Source organism: Eupeodes corollae, chromosome 1 (genome assembly GCF_945859685.1).
Source record: "Eupeodes corollae chromosome 1, idEupCoro1.1, whole genome shotgun sequence".
Lineage (NCBI taxonomy): Eukaryota > Metazoa > Arthropoda > Insecta > Diptera > Syrphidae > Eupeodes > Eupeodes corollae.
In genome coordinates this window covers 96,897,738-96,922,523 of record NC_079147.1, presented here as the reverse complement: position 1 = coordinate 96,922,523, position 24,786 = coordinate 96,897,738, and the positions used below count along the sequence as shown (strand labels likewise).

Sequence of the window (24,786 nt, the reverse complement as noted above, 5' to 3'; positions counted from 1 at the left end):
AGGACTTCGTCTACCTAGCCTCCGCTGTAAATTGCAATTGAGTGGTAAAGTCCTCTCTCGAGGGACCAAAGTGTTGCTATATAAGACCCTTATCATCCCCGTCCTGCTATATGGTGTAGAAGCATGGACTGTGACAAAAGCGGATGAAAGCACCTTGGGTGGGTTTCGAGAGAAAAGTTCTTCGTGTGATCTACGGTCCCGTGTGCATCGAAGGGGAGTGGAGGAGAAGATGGAACGACGAGCTGTACGGGCTGTACAGCGACGTAGACTTAGCCAGAAGGGTAAAAGTCCAAATACTAAGATGGCTGGGTCACGTAGAGCGCATAGAAACCAATGCTCCGGCCGGAAAGTCTTCGAATCCACACCCACAGGACAGCGCAGTAGAGGAAGACTGCGGATCAGGTGGCACTCACAAGTGGAAGGTGACCTCACCCAACTTGGAGCGCGAAACTGGAGACATCTAGCTTGGGGCCGAACTAGATGGAAAAGTTTGTTGGGTGAGGCCCTAGTTCACACAGGACTGTACCACCTTAAGTAAGTAATTGAAAGTCCACAGCATTCCCCAGAAAATTAGCCTGTACAAAATAGAAAAAGGTTTGTTTCTTAAAATGTTGTTAACATTCTACATTATACATATTGTTCTTCCCATGAAATATAGAAATTCAACCCCGTTCATGGCAGCCAGTACCCCTAAGCCCGAAAGAAGAAGAAATGAACTATTAAATGATCAAATTGAAAATGATTCAATGTTTCAGGACAAATTATTGAACATTTTAAGAGATCGAAATCAGCAGGATGCATTGTTCCAAGCCAAAGTCATTGAACAACTCGAAAGACGCAACGACATTGCAGAAAAACAGTTAAAAAAAGGATATTTTTAAGTTGTTTATAATTTTGTATTTGAATTCATTTTTTTTTGGCTTAGTTAAAGAATTTTTATGTTTAGTTTCTAGTTATATTAATTTATTATGTTGTTTTTATATATTAATGCATTTTTTTTGCCCAAATATATGTATGTATGTATATATATTTACAATTATAATAAATAATCATACATACATATGTTATGTAGAGCAGCACAAACATTTGCAAATGTAGCAATTTTTATCGGTTCGTAGCAACTCTTTCTCCATCGACCTGAGGATTCCAAAAATGTGTATTCAAGTCTTGAAATAAGTTTATTTATTATTTTCAATATTGTTTACCTTTGAAAATACCGATACAACGTTCAATTACATTTCTAGCTTTAGCATGAACATTATTAAAATGACTTTTCGTTTCATCGGATGAGGTGTAAGCAACCAAGGTTCTAATGGATATCAACTATCACCTTAAAAATGTTGGTTATAATAAGTTATTTATAACGAAGTGTTGTTTTTTACCCAAAAGCCAATAGTTATGTTAACAAATAAAAGATTTTCATATAGTTTTTTTCAGTATTACTTACAACCATTGCATTTACGCTATGTTTTCCCTTCCTGTTAAAGAATATTTGTTCGTCTTCCCGTGGTCTTCGTAAATAAAAATTTGTGCCATCTATTTACCCCACAACTGTAAGTACATTTTCAATTAATACATATTTGCAATTTATGATTTTTGTCAATATTCGTTCTATACTTAACCTCCTGGTACTGAAATTTTTTGAGAAAACCACTGTTTTATTTCGGACTTTTCGTTTTCCCCAGAAAGACTCTATTTTATCCACAGGGGATATAGCTTGGCTTCCAAAATGTTTGTTGTTTCCGAAACTATTTTGGATAATGTGCCTTGGGCAAGAGTCAACCATTGTCAACCATTGGTACCCTCCGCCGCCCAAAGTCTCAATAGTTATAGCAAATATGAATATTGAAGGTATGTATGTATGTAGAACGACAACCGTCTGGAAAATTTATTGTTTCCAGTATCATTTTAAGGGCCTCTTTTGAAATTCGAAAAGGAAAAAGAAATTACTTGTGTCCATAAACTTCATTAACATATAAGAGAGAACTTTTGATAGTTGTCTCAAATTCTTAAAATTAAGTCGACGCATCTATAGAGTTACTTTTGAAGAAGTTTGACCACATACAATTAATAGCTGCTTTTGTTACCTTCACTTTGTCTTTAAAATCAGCTCCGAGATTTAAGTTATGTGTTATAGTGAATCCTAGGTATTTGTAATCAGTCACTTTACTACTTCTTTGTTTGAGCCGTCAAGGTGCCAGTTGCGATTAGTCCTGTTGCTGTGGTTTTGAGATCTAAAAACCATTATCTTTGACTTTGAAGTATTATAAGGTACCTAGTATCGCAATCAATGTTAATCTGGAGCTACAAAGTCTCTGGATTATCGGTTAGAATGACAAGGTCATCTGCATATAAAAGCACCTTGATAAGATAAGTATATCTCCAAAAATAACACCACCTGGAATTTGATCTTCAATGTCATTGATGAAGAGGGAAAAGACTAAGGGACTTAAAATGCAGCCCTGTGGAACTTCCGTTTCAGATTTAAATTGATTTGACAATCTCATACCAATTTTTACTACTGAATTTGAAATCTGCAAGAAATTCATAGAGATTCTTTTTTTTTATCAAAATAAAAATTTGATTTATTGTAGAAAGCTTGGAAAAAACTTATTTTATTATTCCTTTCAACAAACAAGCCTTAGGTACAGTAATTCAGTGAAAATTTTCCGCAGAGAGCTGAGAACAGAGATTCCCCTGTCGTTTGCCGGTAGGTTAGGATCCTCCTTTTTAAAGATCACATAAATGTATAAGGATCAGAAGCTATTTGGAATTGTCGCAACTATAAGCATCTTGTTTATTAAAAGTTAAATTTGTTCTAGAAATTGTGAGCTGCCATTTTTGTTGAACTCGACCGTCATTAAACTTTTTCCAAAGCCAATATTAGCTCTAGCATTGAAAATCAGGAATCTAACTCATCATAATGGTAGTGCAAAACTTATGTTCATTTCATTTGGATATAATTGCAGTTATGCTAAGATGGATCTCGTATTATAACATTATAGAATATTCATCGGCTCATTAAACTGAGCCATGGTTTGAGCATTAGAAAAAGGAGAGAGGGTTCAAAAGGAGGTGTCGGTGAACATTGATTTTGAATTCCAGAATATTGCAATGGCTGGAAAACAAAGAGTAAGTATGACTGAAGTTAGGCTCGTGGGTTTACTAATAAAAATTCCTAGAAGCGCGCGTATTACTGTTGAAGTGTTTAAAGGGATGAACGCAACTGGTTATTTCTCTTGGCCATTAACCGGTAAAATAACGATGATATACTTTACGACGGTTTTTAAGCGACCTAAACGAACCATTGATGATATTATCACTTATCATTTTAAATGCTCTACGTTCAATACTGTCCAATAGACATTGTTTCTAAACAAAATAATTTTTATGACTGGTTAATCTATTAAAAATGTACAAATTCTTCATTTTTCGTTAAAACTATTATTTGAATAGACCTAATAAATAATATACAGCATAGACAAACCATATATGGTTTGTCTATGATATACAGTATGTTTTTTCTTTTCATTTTCAAGCGGTTCCTTTGTTATTTAAGTTTTTCATCAAAGAAATTGAGTGCATCATTTTGGCTGTTCTGCTCGTCGTTGAAAGAATTATCGTTAGACAACAATTTTGACATGGTGTTTGAACGTATCTACACTTTTATCTGTCTATACAGGTATTGCCTATGGGAATATTGATCAATGATCACTTTAAATGGGATATTAATTTCCATGGATTTTATTTCCATTTGTGCAGACGTAAAGGTCGTGGTCATTATGAACGCGGATATGGAAATAACTCCCCACGTTTGAAAAACGTCCATAATAATCGCTTATTAAAGGGGTCTGATTTCTACATTACATATTTATATTTTGTAATCCTTTTTTTACGAAATACATTTTCTAAAATTGTATTATCATCAGCACAATTAAATTTCAAAATCAGGTCTTTGTAATCAGTGAAAACATTCCTTAACCAAGTTCTTATTCTCTAGCCACCCAAATCCAATGGTCTAACAAAACGAAGTTCTATTTCAAATTGAGACCTAAATCGGAATTCTAGCGCTGTAGAACTCGATAAAGAAACGAATTAGAACTCAAAAGAGTTTTATTTTTTAGTTAACCTAGTTTCAGATATTATATCTTTGTCGAAGAATTGGCAGAATCCCAATTTTCATGTGAAAGTTTACAGAATGGGATTTACGAGGGCGATCCGATAAATGCTTAGCCGACAAAAGAAAAACGCACAAAATTTCTATTTATTTTTCAATATAGTCGCCTTTTAACTCCATACACTTTGTCGAACTATGATCCAACTTCATCAACCCGTCTTAAAAATTAGTTTTACCAAGGTGTTCAAAGTAGTCCTCCGTGGTGGCAATAACTTCCTCATTCGACACAAATTTCTACTCGGCTAATTCCTGTGGGACCAAATATGGAGAGTACAATTCGTGCAATTTGGCCATGTTCGGGTGGAGGTTTAAGCCAGTGCATTTTCATTATGGAAGACCCCTTTTTTCTTTGCCAAACGAGGCCGTTTTTTCTGTATGTCGGCTTCGAATCGGGCAAATAATTTGTCATTTTATAGTCCTGTGATCGTTTTGCCCTTCTCCAGGTAGTCGATGTAGATCGCCTTCTTCGGAGCACATTCGCCGGATGAAGTCCATTGGCACCCATCTCGCCGATAGCTTTTTCGTACCCAAAAATTGTATGTAGGATATGAACAATGCGGTCTTTAGAGTTGCCTACTATCTCTGCTATCTCGCGTACCTTCAATCGGCTGTCTGCTATTACGAGTTCGTGGATTTTGTTACGTTATCGTTGGTATAGTATCCGTTTTCGAAGCATCTGGGTTCATCAAAGACCGATGTGCGACCACGCTGAAATTCCTTAGACTAATTTTCTACGGTCGCTATCGACGTAGAAGAGTCGTCGTAGAGAGCATCCAAGCGTTTTTTGATTTCAGTAATACAGTGTGGGTTTTACCTTTTAAAAACTAGAATCGATTCACCGATTGATATTGTTTTTCCATTTTACTAAAATTCGCGGACACATTCGTCTCTACGCTATGTAAAAACAAAACTATAATGTCTGAAACACAAACACGCTTTAGCTTCGGCTTCGCCTGACGTTTACGAGTGCAGCCATAGGAATTCAATGCATGCTATCACAATGGAGCTTCGACCTCACGTTTCGTTTGACAATCGTAAGTAAAGAAGAGCCCGATTTGGTTAAAATTTTGACAGAAATATCGGACACCTGAACAAGTACCATCAAAATAACAACTTTATTTTTTGTTTATTTTGGGAACTATCGGAAATCTACAGGAGTAATCGATCCCCTTCAATTATTTATTTCCCTCGAACATTTTCTATTATCTTGAATTTCCTTGAATAAAAACTAAAGTAATATGTAACAGCTTAATTTTCTTGGAAATATAATTCCAGATACTAATTTCGATGATCTGAAACTAGACAATAAATTACGTAGTATTGGGTAATTTGTAAGGTTTAAATGTTTTTTTATTTATTATTATCTAATCAGTTAAATAGACTTGGAACACTTTAGCGGTTTTCATTGAGATACAATGTTTTTGGGACCATTGCAGAGTTGTGACATCGTGAACAATTATTGGAAAATCTGTTTTTGGCTATATAATGTGTAACCAGAATAAAATTGTCGACATATAAATTTGTACACAGTGTTTCATTGAGTAAAACTTATACTCGTATTTTTAACTTGCCGATTTTTTTTAGAAAATGGATTTCAAAAAGACGAAATTTCGACTTATTTTAGCAAAGCCTCATGCCTCTCCATTGCCCTACATTTTTTAATATAACCATTTCGAACTTTGAATTGTTTTAATTGGAAAATCATTTAACCAATTTTGATTCAAATATGCCTTAATCAGTATTTTTCTTGAAAGATATAGAAATATGTTATCAAAATTCCAATATCTTAATCAACACCGCCGCGCCGCCTAGCCGCCGCCGACATGATATGCACTGCATTAACGTTCTCAACACCCAAACAATATTTGGAAAATGCGGTTTGATAAACCGAATTTGATAGAATGGATTGTCAAATAATAAGGGTATTGATACATAACGAGCTATCCACTTTGCGGTTTCAAAATTATAGGGCTGGGATTTGACATCTGTCAAACAAAGTTGATAAACCAGTCTTTTTTGTCAGTTGAAAGTCTGACATTTACAAAAATGGATCGCTTAACTATCGAACAACGCATACAAATTATTAAAACCTATTACAAAAGAGAGACTGGATTGGTTACAGATATCATCGTTTCGCTTGTAACATATAGAAAATATCGCTGTTTTAAGTAGTGAAAGGGTTGCCCAAGACCGAATGTGTCGATTCCTCGTTGTTCTTAAGAATTAGGACTGTTTTACTACACATTATGGCGTATTTTGCATTTGGATTTAAGACGTTGCGCGGTGGTGGACGGCGATTTGTCGAACAACATGTTCTTCAGGGACGAAGCACATTTCGCTCTCGGTGGGTATGTAAGCGGATTTACTATTGATTTAAAATCAAATTTGTCAACAAAATTTCTATCTGTCAGGTTGACAGATTAATTTGTGACTTCTTCCATTGGAAAAATAGGTTGCGATATATAGAGTATTCGGATACCTTTTTGCTGCGTTTAACAGCTGATCAAAAACAGCCGAGATGTCAAAAAAGGAATCCAAAGGTATCTAAGAATTTCTGGGGTATGTAGGTATCTGACAGAACAACTGATTCAACACATGGTTGAATTTCAAGAACTTGAAAATTAATTTCAGCTTTTGTATTTGTTGGTAAGCAAAAAGATACAAAATGTTAGTTAAAGTTGTATTTGAGGATGTTCTGTACATAATTGACGATGAAGAAGCCATTTGTCTTAGAATTTTAGAAAGTAATTATGATCTATTTTTTGAACTTCAAAATTGACTTTTTTTGTTCTAGTTTTGTAGATGATGTTGGGAATATAAATCTATTCTGTTATTCTTGGACGAGTGCAGAAAGAGCAGCTCCGAGACACGAAAACCCGGTAAAGAACCATTTTTCTAGAAAAGGTCTTGAAGAACATGGGTCAATTTTTGATGAGAGAGAATTAGAAATAAAATTAAAAAATACAAAAAATACAACATTATAATAGACAATAACAAGAAAACGTCGACTATTCGAGGGCGAATGAATTGGCCATACTTTGAGATGATGGCTGAAATTTACCTCAACGAGGTACAAGTTAGAGACACCGAAACAATAAGTTCCTCTGGGGTCCATCATCGTCCGAGGAATCCGTTGAATTATCCAATAAATGTTGTCTCTTACAAAAATTTTGACTTCAAAACTTAAATGTTTATCAATTTTTTGTGAACAGTTAAAAGTTGTTTTTATTTTTTGACAGCTATCCAACTCGTTCAACAATGTATCTAAATATTCACCTATCCAACACTAGATTGAACGCAGCCATAGAAAATTTGATAGCTTCACCTATTTACCTGAGTTTTAGTTATAGATCCACATAATTCCATCAAACTACTATATTTTCAAATGGAAAATTATATTGAACAGCTGAAAATGTTTTGAAGAAAAATAAAAAGCATAATTAGCGTTTTTTTTAAATTTACATTTATTTTGAAGTTACTATATATTTTGACATTAAATATTTTTGTTTGACGCTAATTTTATTTTCTCTTTTAAATTAGTTTTTTTTTGTTTTTGTTTTGTTTCAAAGACCCATAATAAGAATTTATATTATTTAAATAATCACATAAATTATGTTGTTTTTGTAATTTTTGGGTCAGTAATGCGTCATTATTTTATCTGTAAAATATTTAGCTATTTATTTTTGTTTTTTTCTTTATTTTTTAAATATATAGTTAATAATTTTCTTTTCTTTATGTTTTTTTTTCTTCATTCTATCGATTTTCTTTTCTCATCTTTATAAATTAGCATTTTTGACTATATCTCATTTTGTTGTGTATGTTTTTTTTTTTTTTAAATTTGATAAATTTTTCATTTTAATCAAAAAATCAAAGCATTGCATTGCATATACCTGTTATTATTTTTAATCATTTTAATATTTCTCATTTTATTTGTGTGAATTTTTGTGTTTTTAAGTATTGTATTTGAATAACAACATTTAAATATGGAATAAGTGCGTATTGCGCTTTTTTATATTTAATATATTTTATTTATTTTCTTGAAGTTCTTTTCAGTTTTGTTATTTTTTTTGTTTTTTATGACTTATATTTCAAACATACATCTATATATATATGCATAAAAATGTGATAAATTGAATTAATAATTCCACAAAAAAAGCATTTTCTTTTTTCTTTTGTTTTGTTGTGTTTGTTTAAATTTTTAACTTTATCATTAAAGACTTTTTACAAACAAAAATAAAACACTTAACGCTGTAGTTTTTTTCATTTTTTTCATTTCCTTTGAGGAAATTTTTTCTTTTAAAATTGTATTTATTTATGTTTTTAAATGTTTAATTGTTATAACATTTATAAATATACATATAGGCTGTAAGTCTATACAATATCTTCACATTTAATTTATTTTGTTTTTTAAATATAGTTTTGCTTAATTTCACATTCATTTTGCAAAATTGGATTTGGTTTTGTTATTCCATTGGCTATAATAACTTTTTGATTAAAATGAAAATTTATTTATTTTATTGTTTAGTTTTGTTCTTATTCCATATAGTCGCTAATTCTCTTCCTAAATGTTTGTTTATATTTTGTTTCAATAGTTTTCTTGGTTCATTTGCTTTCTAGCTATAACTTTTGTATATAAGAGTTCATATTTTAAATTGAACTTGCTTGAAAGTTACAGTTCGGGTTTATAAATTTTGTGGTTTGTGATTCTACGCCTGACAGTCAATTGTTTATGTTTTCTCCGAGTTTGTAAATTTCCTTGTTTTTTTTTTTTAAATATTTGTTTTTTTTTTTTAATAAAAGTTGGAATGGTTGTTATATCATTCGATTTTGTTTATAGTTTTTTTGTTCATTTAAGAATTTCCTTTTCATCGAATGATTAGTATTTATTTATTTCTTGTTGTATCATAGTTTACTATAATGACTTTTAAAGTTTTTGTTTTTTGAAAAAGAGATTTTTTGTTTTTCAACTTAACATTATTAAGTTAATGTTTTGTATATATTTATATTTACTTGTTTTGTTTGTATCCTTAAATTTAATTACTACATCAATTTCTATAATAATATAATATATTATTTTATATATATAGTATTGGTAATTATGTATGAATGTTTTATTTATTTTTGTTTTTATATTAATTTAAATTTTGGATTTCTTTAAATATTTGAAATATTTTTGTAATATTTATATTTTAAACTTAAAATAAAAATTTATATAATTTTATTTAATAATTTTTTGTATTGTTTGTATTCACCCAGCTATCAATATTTATAGCGAGGAAAATCAAAAGCATGTTGAGTTGAAAAATTTGAGAAAAATTAAAAAGTTTTAAAAATCGTTTTTCAGCTCAACAAATTGTTCCGGAATTGATTTCAATCGCCCTCACCGAGCCCCTAATCAACAGCTGGTTGAGTAGAATATAATATATATTTTGTTTTTGTTTAATTCTTTTTTAAAAATATTTTGTTTTAAGTATAACATGCACTCCAAACCATATTCCGGTTATGAGTTAGAGTGACATTTATACCTCTTTTCTACTCCTATATAATTTTAACTATTTTACTAAATATCGGAGTAGATTTTAATGTTTTGCTAGGATAATCTGCTTTTATCATAAAAATTTTCTGTTTACTTAAAAAGTTAATAAAACTTTTTCTATCATACAATCTCAAAAACGAATTCCAAGTAATGAATATTGATAAATAGCTAATTGTTTATATAATATATGTTTTGTTTAAAGAAAATTATAATTTCTTAAATTTAATCTATATATATATATTTTTATTTATTTAATATAGATTTAATCTTAATATTAATAAATTTTGATTCAATTATTTCATTGCTTGGAGGAGTTTTTATATCAATTTTTGTTTCAATTACAACCTTTTCCTATTTATTTTTATGATATAAACAAATTATCTTAACAAATAGAGATTTTATCTTTTTCTTTTGTTTAATATTCTTTTAGAACAACAACAGAGAATATTTATACTAATTGCACATTCCGACCCTAATGTTTCTTTTGTTATTTTATATTTATAAATAATATATAACATCTTTAATGACTTGTCTTTCTCTTTCCATCAAGATAAAAGTAGTAGAAATATTTTGTTTTTAATATTATATAAAGTAGTAGTTCGTCCCGCAGTTTTTTTTTATTCCACAAAAACTATGCAATATTTAGTTTTTAATAAATTTTGTATTTTCTTGAGTACACATATTCAAATGAATGTTGTTCGTTTTTTTTTGGTATTTCTTTTGGAAAAGTCAAATTTTAGTTCAATTTTTGTTTAAGTTTTGTAATTTTTTCATAATTTTGTTGTCCACCATTTTTTTTTTTAATTTTTTGTTACGATTCCACTTATTTTATTTTGGTTTTCATTTATATTTTAACTTTCTCTCGAAAAAATTGATGTACATATCTCTGTTGAAAGATGACATATACGAATACTTCTCTTTGTTTTATTTTTACTAGTTTTAGATCTTAAGAAATATCTTGTGATATTTACTAAGCGTATAAATTGTAGTAGATTTGTTTAATTATTATTACAAACTAGTTTTGGTTTGATTTGCATTGAAGTTTTTCTTTTTTGTTTTTTTTTTTATTTTACATAAAAGCATAATAAGAGTATCTAAAAAATTTTAACAAAATACAAGAAAAACATATTTTTTTAAAAATATATTGTTTTTTTGAGTAAGTAATAGATTTTTTTTAACAATAAGTAAAATTTTATAACAATTGATTTCTTTTTATATTTTGACACATGTTTTTTTTTAATTTAATTAAAGATTAACAAAAACTATTTAAAGTGCAAGCGTATAGCTATACATTTAAGAACAAACAAGAAATTAATTTTATTTTATTTTTTAAATATTTAACTATTATTTTTTACCCGCTTTTAAGACAGTTTTTAGTTTTCTATATCTTTTGTAATAAAAGCCATCAATTATCACGTTCTATGTTTTAAGTTTATTGCATAAATTATATTTGTATTTTTTTTTAAGTCGAACTTAAAATGCAAAAATGAATATTAATAAAATGGAACAATATGAAAAGTCATTTTCACTCCTGACTTTTCACTTAAATTTAAAAAAAAAAAACTGTTTGAAAAAATCAAGAAAAATTACAATACATAGAAAAAGAAAGAAGCAGTATGACGGTACCTTAATGACATATGCTTAGAAATTCAGATGTCCCGCAAAGCTGTCGAAATAATGTTAAAATGGGGATGAATATTTTTGTTTTGAAATGTGAGTTCAATGCAAGTTTGATATTTGTAATTACTTTTATTAAAAATCTTTTATTTAAAAGCTGTAAATGGGTTAGAGCTAATAGATTAGAGATTTTAGTTCAAGTAAATTGAATTTATTTAAAAATTTGTATTGAACTCGATAAAAATTCTTAAACAAACCAAAGAGTTATGTGCGTTGACACAAAAAACAAAATGGCTGATTTATTCATCCATTTTGTTATTCTGTCACCGGACATTGCTTCGGTTTGCTCAAAGCTTTGATACTAATTGTCATTTGTCAAATGTCATAATGGGTTAACATTTACATCTGAAAAAAAAAATAGGAAAACAAAAACCAACTGCAAATAATTGTTTGTGAAATACAAAGTTGCATTGGGATAATAATTCATTTGGCAAAATGAGCAAACCAAAGCGATGTGCGTTGACACAAAAATCAAAATGGCTGATTTATTTGTTCGTCCATTTTGTTGTTCTGTCACCGCCCATTGCTTCAGTTTGCTCAAAGCTATGATAGTAATTGTCATTCGTGAAATGTCACAATGGCGGACAAATTTGGAACTTCAAAGTTGCATTGCATAATTCATTTGGCAAAATTGTCATTGATGGAAATGTAATTTCTTTGTATCTTTTTCCCTGATTCATTCAAACTGCTTTAAGGAAACATAAAATGTATTGTTTAATTTATGTGGTTTGACTTTTTAGTTTTAATTAATGCATTTATTACAATAACAAAAAATTCATTAACTATAAAGTTGTGCAGATGGCTGTGGTTTAATTTGTTTTTTTTTTTTAATTTTTTTCTTTTCTAAGACACTATTTTAATTATTATATTATATTTCTTTTGTTTTTTGTCTATACACTTATTTTTCGGTGGAATTGATTAGATTTTGATTTTACAACTATTTTTGTAAAAAAAAAAAACAATTAAGACAAAATTGAGTGCATTAAAAAAATATTCTAAAAATAAAAAAAAATAGTATTTTATGCCTGTAGTTTAATTTACAATATAATAATTATAATTAAAAAACATGTTAAATATTTTGTATTTTCTTTCATTATTTTTCATTTTAGTTTTTTTTTTTGGATACAATAGAGAGCAACTATTTTAACGGTCTAAAACAATAGTTTTCATTTAACCATGGACCAAAAACAAAGAATGGGAAGAATATTTGAATTTAAATATAAAAAATAATGGAATCTAATTTTTCTTTGCCGATGTATAAGTTTTTGTTTTATTACATTTTGTATGGGAATTTTATTTTTATTTTGTTGAAGATATTTCATTTTTTAGATAGGAAATTGGGCGCGATTGACATTCAAAGAGGATGAAAGAAAAATGATCATGAAAACTTTTGCTTTTCGATCTAATTTCAACTGAAAGCTTTTGCAGACTGCTTTTGGAGATGCTTCTTTTTAGAGGTTTCGCCTTATTTCGCAAACATTTTTTTTAGGATCGTGTGTAAGCTTTTTAAAAGCTCAACATTTTGTATGTTTATTGCTGTTATTTTGAATATTTATACGCCTTTAAGGTCTTCTATGAAAAGTTGATTGAACTTTTTATAAAACAACGCGTTAACAATGAAGAAGAATGGAAACGAACTTTACCTTAAAATTATGGTAAAGGATCTTCGAAAGCTTATCTTTAATAGGGATTTCGAGAAACGTTTTGTAAAACAGTACTTTTTACTTCAGTTTTTTTAAACGAACCTTGATGTATTTGAAATTTAAGAGCTTAGAATGGAAACGAAGTTAGAGCTTTTTTAACTCAAATTCTGTTTTTTTGTGTATGCCCTTCGATTTAAAGGGATAAAGCTTTCGGTGAAGATATTTTTTAAGCTCTACGATAAGCTTTTTAGAGATTTAAGTAAGATCATGAACTTTCTTCCTTTCATCCCAATTAAGAAGCGCCCACAAGCGGATTTTTTTTTTAATTCTTGATTTTTGTTTTATTTAATTTATGTGTACAAAATGGGTTTTACATATAATTTTGTTTGTTTTTTTTGTTGTTGTTAAATTTTTGTTTTCATTAATTTATAATTATCTAATAATAGGTCGTTAAATTAGTCGCTCACTATACCATATTCAGAAATCCGTATTATTAGCTTGATCTGAATTATTATCTTCAGCTGGTTGAATGGCCAAAGACATTTGTGGTGCACTTGTTCCAGCCACGACCATTGTTGGTTCAGTGTTGCGACGCTTCATTTTGCTTTTGTTCTTTTTAAGCATGGTCGCCTATAATACCCGTCCGGTCCAGGGTAAATTATGTTCGTATATACACAATTTTTGTATGTTTTATTTGTTTATATTTGCAAATGCAAATTCAATTAAAATTTTTAATTTTTTTAATTTTAAGTGTAAAATATGCCAGTTAAAAAAATATTTTTGTGAATGTTGTGTAAAATATTATGTAAGATAAATATGATGTAATTTTGTTGGTTTTATTTGTTTTGTATAGATGTATAAAACGTGTGTATGTTTTGTTTGTTTAGTAAATATATATGTATGTATATATATTTAATATTAATTTTAATGTCAGCGTGAAAATGAAACGAGAAAAATATAAAAAGGATTTTATTAAATATTTTTTTAATTTTATATATTCCTTTTCAATATAGTAATTTTGTTTTTATTTAAATATATTATATTTTTTTGTTTTTAATTTAAATAAACAAAAATCAAAAAAATAAAGGTAAGATTTATACTGTGCGATTATAATTTAGGTTAGTAATTAATATTATAATGAAAAATATTGGAAAGGAAACATTGAAAATTTGTAATGTTAAAAGATGAACAAAGCAAGAATAAGTTTATATTTTTAATATTCTTTTTTTCAAACGTAACTTAACTGTTAAAAATCAAATATTAATATCATTTTAAGCTAATTAATGGAATTTGTTTTAGAACAACAAAAATGCTCAACATGATTAGTTAATTAATTAAGAATATATAAAAAGGTATAGCAACAAAAATTTCAAATTTAAGTAAGAATAAATTATTTTAAAAAAAAATTTAGGAATTTAAAGAAAAAAGTAGCGCAAATGCGAATTGTATAGTAAATTGAAGTGATTTCGTTATAATTAAAAAAGAAATTGTTAATTTTGAAACTACTACGCTGGTACTAAATATTATTTTCAAAAAAACAATAAAATGTATTTAAAAATCCAAATTATATATACAAATAAAAATTATTGCAGGGATATATGAATATTGTTTTATTTTATCATAATTTTTTGTTTTCAATTTTTTGGGGGAAAGAAATAACGGTTTTTATTGTATAAATGTGGTGTGTGGTGTAAGAATTTTTAGTTCAATGTTAAATATATGGGCTTGGATAGTGACACAATAGAATATTTACTTTATAATTTTATAATACATAGGAATTGATTTTGCTTAAATTTTTAATAATTTTTGTAGATTATTATTTTTGGTTGTTGTATTTTTATTTCATTATTTTAGTATTTATTTTTAACTGCTTAAATTGTGTACCTATTTTTAATTATTTTTATAATTTTAAGTCGGCGTAGTATAGCTAATTGTTTGTTATATTTTATATTTACATAAACATAAAAATAACGAATGCTTATTTCTTAAAAAAATATATAAAAAGTATAACTTAAGTAATATTCAAACAAAAAAACATAACAAAAATTTAAATTTGAAAATTAAAGATTTTGATTTATTACTTGGTGTTAACGGTTTATAGTGAATCTGATGGTAAATATTTTCTGTGTGTGTGTTTTTGAATATTGTTTTTTTTTTTTTTTAATTTTGTATCAATAAATATTTGTTTATTTTGTTTGTTTAAAGAAAGCAGGAAAAAAGAAAGCTAGGACCGGACGGACGGGATCTCTATGTGCCATAGGGCTCCTTATCGCGATCCCCATTTTCTGGCGGTTGTTGTTGTGATGATGTCCCTGCTTGTAGTGATGATGTTGCTACAGCGAGAATCGCTGGTGAAATATGCGGTTCCGTAAGACGGCGTTTACTTTTTGATTTTTTCAGCATAGTTGCCTGAGGTAAATTTATGAATAAGTTTTGTTTGTTTTTGTATGTTCAATCAGTATTTTGTTTTTTACTTTTCGAAGACTTATTTCAAAATAATATCTGAGTAAATTATCATACGCATGCATTTCGATTCAGGTTAATAATAATAAGTCCACAAGCCAAAAATCGAACTAAATGACTGTGAACCTATAACTCTCTGTACTGTATCAAAATTCAAGTGTTGGATATTTAAACATTTTTATGAAGCAAGCCTTACGTACGAAGAATTAGTTTCTTTAAAAAAGTAGACACACCAATTTTTAGTTCTTTCATATACTTTGAAATTGTTCATAAAACTTCTAAATTTTCTTTCGAAAATTTCCATAATATTATTCTTATTTTTTGTTGAAAGCACAATCATACATGATGCTCCATTTAAAAAAATGTACAGTGTTTTTATTTTTTTATTTGAATGGGGGTCAAAATAAAAATATTTATTTAATAGGCGCATTACAGTTTTGTGTTGTATTATTTCTTTTGTTTTTTTTCGCTTTTTTCTACAATTTAAAAAAACTGCTTATTTTGAACTAAATTATACTTTTACCTAACATTTTTGATGTCGCAAATCTGAACTCACAGTTTCTTACATTGTGTCAAATTTTTGACCAAAACCAATTAGAAAGTCAAAGAAAAAGTACTTGTGAGTGTTCAACTGTCCTACATAAACTTTCAAGAAAACGATGTACCTTTTATGATCAATTGGTCTTTAACAGAAAAAAGCAAAACGAAATTAGTTTTTCGAAAAAGTTGAAAACAATGATTAACACGAGAACTTTTAGCAGATAGCTTAAATCAACTTTATCATTTAAATTGTTTTTGAAAAAGTTGGCAACAGTTTCTAAAACCATTAGTCTAAACCTTTCAAAATCATTTTTTTTAAATATTACACTATTTCTCCTGCATTTCAAGCAAACATTTCAAATTGAAATATTTTAAATATTAAATTGCATTCTTCTTTTTGTTTTTGATTGAAAAAATCCACTCTTAATTTAATTTGGAACTCAAGAACTTATGAAGAAAAAAGCTTTCTGAGAAACCGTTGCTTGTATGTATATACTCGTGAATTACAAGAAAATAAAAACCCTTCGGACAATTATTTCAAAAACGTTTTTGTAATTTTCATTTATTTAAAACAAAAAGATGGAAACCACAAAAAAATAATTATTCACGGTTCTTGCGTAGTTTGTAACGAGAAATATTAAAAACCGCTTTAAAACAGATCTAATACATTCTTACAGTCTGTATATTGAGTAGATGAAGAACAAAGTCTAAATAAATTATTTTGAAAAGACTAAAACTGTTTGTTCAAAACTATGGCTTTCTGATTTATAGCACACAACATTTAGGTACAGAACGTAAAGGTTTTTATTTAACCGCAACATTTTACTTTGAGTAACCTGTTATAATTTTAATCTTACAATTTTTTTGAATAACCTTTAATTGACAACAAATAAACATTTTAAAAATTGAACATAACCTTTGGTCAATTTTTAAATATTTAAATCAATACCTCTACTTCACACGAATATTTGAGAATCAAGAAGAACGAATATTTTATTGTGTACTCTTGCCATTTCGGTGGAAATTCTTAGTAACGGGTTATTCTTTTTGCGGTTTCATAAGAATAAGGCTGGAATTCGACACCTGACAAACTAAGATGTTAAACCATTTTTTTTCAGTTGAAAGTCTGACATTTATGAAAATGGATTGCAACTAACTAACAACACATACAAATTGTTAAAACCTACAACAAAAATAGTAATTCCGCCACAGCCACATATCGTGCTTTAAGAGGAGATTTTGGTTTATATAGTCATACAAGTACGCAAGCAATTGGACAAAATTGTGGAGAAATTTGAAGATACTGGTGCTCAAAAAAAAAACAATTGAGTCGAAATAAACATTCACAAGAATTGAGACGTGTCTTTTTTTTCTCTCCAGAATTATTTTTATTGGTCCTTTGAGCCGGATTACTAGTTAGCGATTGAACCAACAAGAACAAATAGTTTTTAAACTAAACTTAAACAAAAAGCCTTGGTTAAAAACTAAGCAGGGTTGGTATTTTGAGCACAGAAATTGAGCCCAGCCAACATAAAAATAAGACTTAGAAAATTCTAAGCAAAATGATTTTCGATTGTTCTTAAGTTTACCCCAACCAGTGGTAAGAGACTAAGAAACGAAATAATCATTAAATAAAACGGTTTTGTCAGAACAGAACTAAATACTGACAAGTGTAAACGTTGCTAAACAACGTTTGTGAGTCGAGGCACAGCTAGGTCAACCTGGCGACCAAAACAATAATACCTCCAACAAAAATCTTTAAAAGTTCTTATGATTAAAACAAAATCTACATGAGTTAAAAAAGATTGCTGCAGCAACTCGGGAACTTGATATACACCGATTTAAAAGGATAATAAATATCCTTAGAAGACGGTTTTCGAGTACTGGACGCAGTTGGTACACACAAACGAAATGCTAGCAGAATATTTCGAAGAGCTTCCCAAACTTAAAAATGGTTTAAAGAATGAAGAGTTCAAAATTATGCACAGTCCAACAGAATCAAACATAGATGGTCTTAAAGTTAATGCGTAAACCAAAGAGAAGCCCAAAAAAGTTCAGACTATAGACCAGCATACCCTTGAACCCCCATTCCAGAATACGAACGCAGTTAATGATAAAAAGTCGCTATTTGAATTGGTCTCAGAGGCTACACTAAATGTATCCATCAATTGTGAAGAAAACGAAGAAGTAATTTTTCTGCACTTGACCAGATTGCAGAAGCGTTTAAATGTGATAAAAAGCAATCACACAATAATGTATTGCTAACGCCAAATACAACGACTTCAGGGAATATCAAACTGGAAATGGAAGACAGTACCGAAGAAACAACAGTTGACGAAAATGGTGTGTTCTCATCAAAGTGCAAAGTAATTGAAAATCTAGACAAGAATTCCGTTTAAAGAATTTAAAGAACTAGTTGGTTTACGAAAACAAGTATCCTCTAGTTCGATTTCGATGCAGAAAAATTCGAATTATAATGAGAGTCAGCACACAGATCACATAAATATCAATCTTGAAGACACGAACAAAAGAAAAGGCACCTCATGTCAAAAGTATAATCTATACACCAGGCAGTTATACGGAAACAAAGTCCCACTGCAAATCTTCGTGTAATTTCCGACGCTTCAGCTAATTCAACAAGTGACACAATTTCAAATAGATTGATACAAATAAAACTTAAGTTAAAAATGATATCTCTACCACAATTTTAAAATGGAGGCTTTGGAAATACCGTCGCAAGGTATTTTTCATTGAACGCAACTTGGACAGAAGCTGAAGATTTTTGTCAGTATCTTATCTCATGTTCTTTAAATTTAAGTAGGTATAAATGTTGTAAGAAAGTTAAGAGCAATTGAGTCGAAATAAACATTCACAAGAATTGAGACGTGTCTTTTATTTCTCTCCATAATTATTTTCAACTGACCATTCATAACGTAGTAGATATGTCGAATGGGTTGGGGACTCGAACAACAAGCACGGTGCGGCGCACGGTGGACGGCGATATTTCGAACAAAATTTTTTTCAGCACATTTCTTAATCGGTGAGAATGTTAATAAACACAATTGTCGTATTTGGGGTTCTAAGAATCCTCAAGTAGTAGAAGAGATGTCATAAGATCCACAAAAAGTCAATGTTTGGTGTGCTCTTTGGTCCAGAGGGGTGATTGGATCTTACTTCTTCGAAAGCGACGATTGAACGACTGTCACCGTCAATTCGGAGCGTTATGGTCATATAATAACCGATTTCTTTTTGCGTGCTACTGAAGAATACGACTTGGATTGGGCTAAGCGAAAGGCCATGTTTAAGCAGATAAACCTTTGACTCTTTAGCACTTAAAAAACAATATTCGTCAAGTTATGGCTGAGATACTGCCCAATATGTTTGGTCGTAAAGTGGTCGAAAATTACCTACAAACGTCGATTCTTGCAACAATTCGCGTTGGGTAATTAAAATTGTGTAGTGTTTCATTTTAATCCCACAATTTTCTTCTAAAGCCTTTAATGGATTAATATTGGACATAACCTTTGATGGTAAATTTTTAAATATTTTAATAAATTTGTTTGTTATACGTCTACATCAAACGAACATGTGAGAATCAACAAGAAAGATTGCAGATACGGTGGAAATTGATAGTACAATTTGCATTTTGATACGCAATGGGTACCCAAAGGATAATAAATAAATAATAAATTGGGAAGCGCAACAGTCCGTAGAGAACCAGAGCCTAGTGACTTACAACTCTCAACCATTCTTGTGTGCGAGTAATTCCAGGAATGGAGGGAACCTACGGTTTATATGCCGAATTCGAACGGCTAATTTTTCATGACAAGAATAACTCTTGGAGAATTTGTCAATTCCTCGCAAGAGGAAGTACCCGTGAAAGAACTTTAGGTGGCATAGGCAGGGATCGAACCCAAGACCTCTGGCATGACAGTCCAACGCACCTTTTTTTTTTTTTTTTTTTAAATTCATTTTTATTTATTCCATCTTAAACCTATCTTAAAGCTAGACAAAAATTCATAAAACTAGCCTAATTATCCATAACTTACAACTAACTTAATGGTCCCATACGGACACTCTAAGCTAAACTATAACACTAATTACTAATGCCTTTCGGCCTTAAGTCCAACGCACCAACCATCATGCCACGGGTGCTACGGTCCCAAAGGATAAAATGTCTTTGCAATCGGAGCGATATATTAAATTAGTGATAGATATACTCACTGGATTCATACTTATATGGAAAGCTAAAATCTTACTTTAAGATTTCTTCCATAACAAAAATCTTTGATTTTTTTTAATTACTTGGTACATTTCATATAGAACTGGGCCAAATTGTATATTGAAAGTTACAATCGACTTATTTTCTTTCTATTACAAGCGTCTATTTTAGCCATTTTCATTAATATTTAGGTCTCTAAAATATTAAACGTTTAACGCCTCCAGTTCTACAAATGCTTCAATTACGAATCTTAAAAAGGATGCCTACAAAAAATGTTCTTATGCTTATACTTTGTGTACAATGCAAGTTTGAGAACCCCTTCCGTAATCTTTATCTTGCAACTGTTGTTATCCGCCATTTTATATACATAAGTGTTTATTAATTTTTATGTTAACATATTCAGTGTTTTTTAAAACGTAATGCGCCTAGAACTTTTTTCTTTTTTAATTATTTATCACAAGGAGACATTCAATAAATACAAATACATAGGATATGATACGAAATTCTGTTTTCATTAGGAAATTTTCTTTCGCTTTTACAAATATTTTTGATTGATTTTGTTTTTTTTTTTTTAATGTGTGTATTTCCTCTATCCAATGAATTAAAGAAAATTTCCTTTCAAATTAAAAGTAATTATTCTTACGTTTTGGTGCACAGGTTTTTTGGGAGGGGAGTATTTTTTGGAAGGTATATAATAATTGTGGTATATATAAATAAAAAAAAACTGAATTTAAACTTAAATAAAACACAAATTAAAAACAAAAACTTAAGAAACTGAAAAGTTGCTTTTATGTTTTTCCATGCAAATAAAGAAATAAAAACTTGTAATAAAGGTTTCAAACAATTTCAATGTGGTATACACTCATGCAGATAATATGCTTTTTGTATTGATTGTTCATAAGAAATAAGATAAATTTATAATATTTGAAAATTAATTTAGTAAATTTGTGAATGCAAGCATTAAATATATTTTAAAATAAAATAACTCTAATTTAGAACGAGTTAAATGAAATAAAAATATGACTCACCTTAAGGGCTGATTTCAAGACGACAACCTCACCAGGAGTTTGTATCCATGGTTCGCCATCTACTTGAACGGGCATTTCAGAGTGAATGTGTATTTTTATATGCCCACCCTGTTTACAAAAAGTTTCAAAATTTTGTCAGACAAAATATTATATATGTTTGTTTGTGGCTCGAAATTTGGAATTTTAAAAAGCGAGACATTAATGTGTTTAATTTTATTTTTAAATATACCTGTGCTATTCTCATTGCCGTTCGGATACCCGATTGAATTTGCCCTAAATGCACAACACCGGTAACTCCTACAATCTCAAGACAACCATCATAATGATTGGGCGTTGTAAATTGATCATCCTTATCCGGTCCCCATGGATTGGCTCCACTTCCCCAGCTTTATAATAAAAAAATCAATGTTTAAAATAATTTTCAAAAATTAACGTATTTAAGTAAAAATTAAAATTACCTTAAAATATTTAAAATAATTATTCCTTCGACTGGTGGCAGTTCAACAACTTTTCCATCAACTTCCAAGCGCAATTCCTTATGCAGCTCTTTTACAGTTTTTCGACCAACAATTTTTCGCAGTCCCATTTTAACATAATAACCCTTATTATGTAATCTTGAATTGAATTTATTAGGATTCTCTTCACGTGCATTATGGAAATCCAAACAAAGATCTGCATCCAACCCAATTCCAAAATAATTATTCATTACATAGATTTGAGAATTATCTTCGCTTTGTGCACCTCCACCTTAAAAAAATAGCATACAACCAAAGGTCAAATTATAATTTTTGAAAAATAAAAAAAATAATAACATATGATTTATTTAAATACAATTAGTAATAATATTAGTTTAGATAAAACTCAATCAAAAATTAAACCATATAAAAGTTTGTATAGTTGTTTTTTTTTTGTTATTTTTCGTTTGCGATTTCATAAGACCAAAAACCATTATCGCTGAGAAATACTCATGCAAGAAATTGAATTCTTTTAAAAAACAATTGAAGACTTTGTATTCAATTAAAAATAATGCAATCATTCATTAACATAAAGAAAAATTACAAATGTTCCATAAGTAAGTAAAAATCAAAAGTCACTTTATGGAAGCTGAGATGTAAGCCCTTTCAGAAAAATTGTTACTATTTTGTTGTAGAAAATCCATCTAAAAAATTCCTTCGATTCTTCGAAGCAAATGCTGCTTGCTTGTTTTGACGTTAACAGATTCTAGGAAGACGGCATTTACATAACATTAGTTTAAGACTACTAGACATCTCAGAACTGTAGCTCCTTTCCTTTCGAAAAACTTTTCTTTTTATGTTACAAATTTTTGAATAAGACCCATATTAATTATTTGCGAGTCTAGTTACTTTCTTTTAATGACAGATGATAGTACTATTATTTTTTCTCAAAATTAGGAATAAAAACTATAAGTTACACTTAAAACAAAATCTATTAAAGTAAAACCTTGTAAAACATTCCAATGACAATTTCACAAAAAACATGCAACTAATTTGGGTGCTAAAACTAAGCAAAAGTCAAAATGCGTGAAAATGAGCGTTTACGAAATTAGGTAAAAATAATTGAGGCATTCAGAGCAGTAGTGCCGTAACCCTCATTTTTTCAATTTTAAGTTTATTACACTAACATGACCAAAATTAAATTTTCTTTGTATGCAGAAGTGGCGTAGCTTATATTTGTTCATAAACCTAAACAAAAATGTTGAAGCATTGTTTCTGCACGCAATTTTTTGCAGGACAGAAATGGCGTAACCCGCTTACGCCACTTCTGCATTATTCCTTTTTTTTAATTAATCAATTTCAAACACATACGTGCAGAAGTAGCACCAAAATTGTACAGTAAGAGAAATCAAACATGAACTGTATATTAGAAAAACGAAGTCGGCTAGAAATGGCATTATAAATGATGCAGCAAAGGATTGTAACCTGAAAACCTTGCCAACTCCAGTCATTTCAAAGGGTGTCTGCTATTAAAAGAGATAGCTTTGGACAAATTGTCTCCGTATCCATGACATGATAAAGAACAAAGCTTACATGAATATTTGGGATGAGTCGGTTGGATCAAGAGGTCCCCAAGAAATTGGCAGCTGCTTATTGCATTATATTAAACATTTTATGAGTACCTCAAAGTTAATTATGAACACAGACCAGTGTCGTGGGAAAAATAGGAATATTAAGATGTCCGTTTTGTGCTAATATAATAGTGACTATCTTGTAAATAAAATTGATCAAAAAATTTTATTGAGTACCCACTCTTACTTAGCTTGTGATCAAGGCTTTGGTTTTATCGAAAAACAAAAGAAGTATTTAAAAGACATATTTGGCCCTATATGGACTGGTATAAAGTTATAGCAGCAGCAAGAAAGTAGGATCCATTTAAAATTATTCTTATGGATGGATCAGTGATGTTTTCGACAAACAATTTTTAAACAAATATAACAAATCCAAAAATTAATGTTAATAAAGGGAAAGTGTAATGACACAAGATTCAATGGCTTCAATTTTTCTTATAAGTACAGCAATAACGAAGAAGTGCTTTTTGAAACTGTGATATTAAAAATAGAACATCTACAATAATCACAGATCTCGAATTACTGTTTCCAAAAGGAAATGCCGTAAGTGAAGCGAAAAAGAAAGATTCACTCGACTTACTAAACTGTATTCGCCCGAGTTACCAGGACTTTTATAAGAACTTGACAACTGTTTCTACAGACAGAGACGTTAGCTTAGTTGAATACTAACATTATAATGAAGTGTGATAGTTTCATAGCAGGCTTTACTCATAACTTGTACCTATTTTATACTTAAAATTAAAATTTGGTGGCACAACAGTCCTCTGTGCTGTCAGGAAGGGACCTACAATTTTAGGCCGAATCCGAACGGCTAATTTGACAAAGAACTTTTTCATGACAAGAATTAATCTTGAAGGATTTGTCAATTCCTCGCAAGAGGCAATACCCGCGTTTATACTTAGAAATTCATAATAAGTGTAACAAACATATTTTTTAAAAATTATTTCTGTATCCAGAAAGCAGAAGTGGTGTAAACCTCATAAAATCCAGTAACACACATTTACAGACAAGATTGAGATGTAAAATAAGAGAAATTCCTCCAGATATGTCATAGCTGAAGTTTATTAGCCACTATTTAAAATAGGAAACCAATGATAAACAAATGTTTTTCTTTAATTTCTTTAACCGTGATTTTCTCAATTATTACAATTTGGGGTTACGCCTCTTCTGCTCTCAATGCCTCCATTGTACATCATGTTATTGAACAATCTTTATTTTAAAAAAATGACTATGCATAGGAGTCTTTCCATATTTAAATGCTTCAAAATCTGTACTATTTATATAATACAATTGACTATCGTAACATTTTAAGAGCAATTTTCACCTCGAATTAAAAATAAGCTTCCAAAAAAGTATTTTTTTTAATTTACTGAATAAATATGTTTTTTTGGCACCTTTAGCTTATTTAGCTAGT

General features: G+C 29.5%; 1 protein-coding gene across 4 annotated transcripts in view; it reads right to left on the bottom strand.

Annotated features, from left to right (window-relative positions):
• Positions 1–7,617: 7,617 nt before the first annotated feature.
• LOC129942687 (diacylglycerol kinase theta) overlaps positions 7,618–24,786 on the bottom strand; it is an 89,863-nt gene continuing 72,694 nt past the window's right edge. The window contains exons 16-19 of one of the 4 annotated variants that reach the window (XM_056051730.1): positions 21,745–22,033; positions 21,516–21,672; positions 21,287–21,394; positions 7,618–13,663 (exon numbers count right to left, since the gene is read on the bottom strand). In XM_056051730.1, the coding sequence (XP_055907705.1) occupies positions 13,511–13,663; positions 21,287–21,394; positions 21,516–21,672; positions 21,745–22,033 (707 nt within the window). In that variant the 3' untranslated portion in view covers positions 7,618–13,510. Of the gene's footprint in view, positions 13,664–14,376; positions 15,443–21,286; positions 21,395–21,515; positions 21,673–21,744; positions 22,034–24,786 lie in introns of those variants that run through there. The other 3 variants (XM_056051728.1, XM_056051729.1, XM_056051731.1) reach the window with 3 other exon arrangements.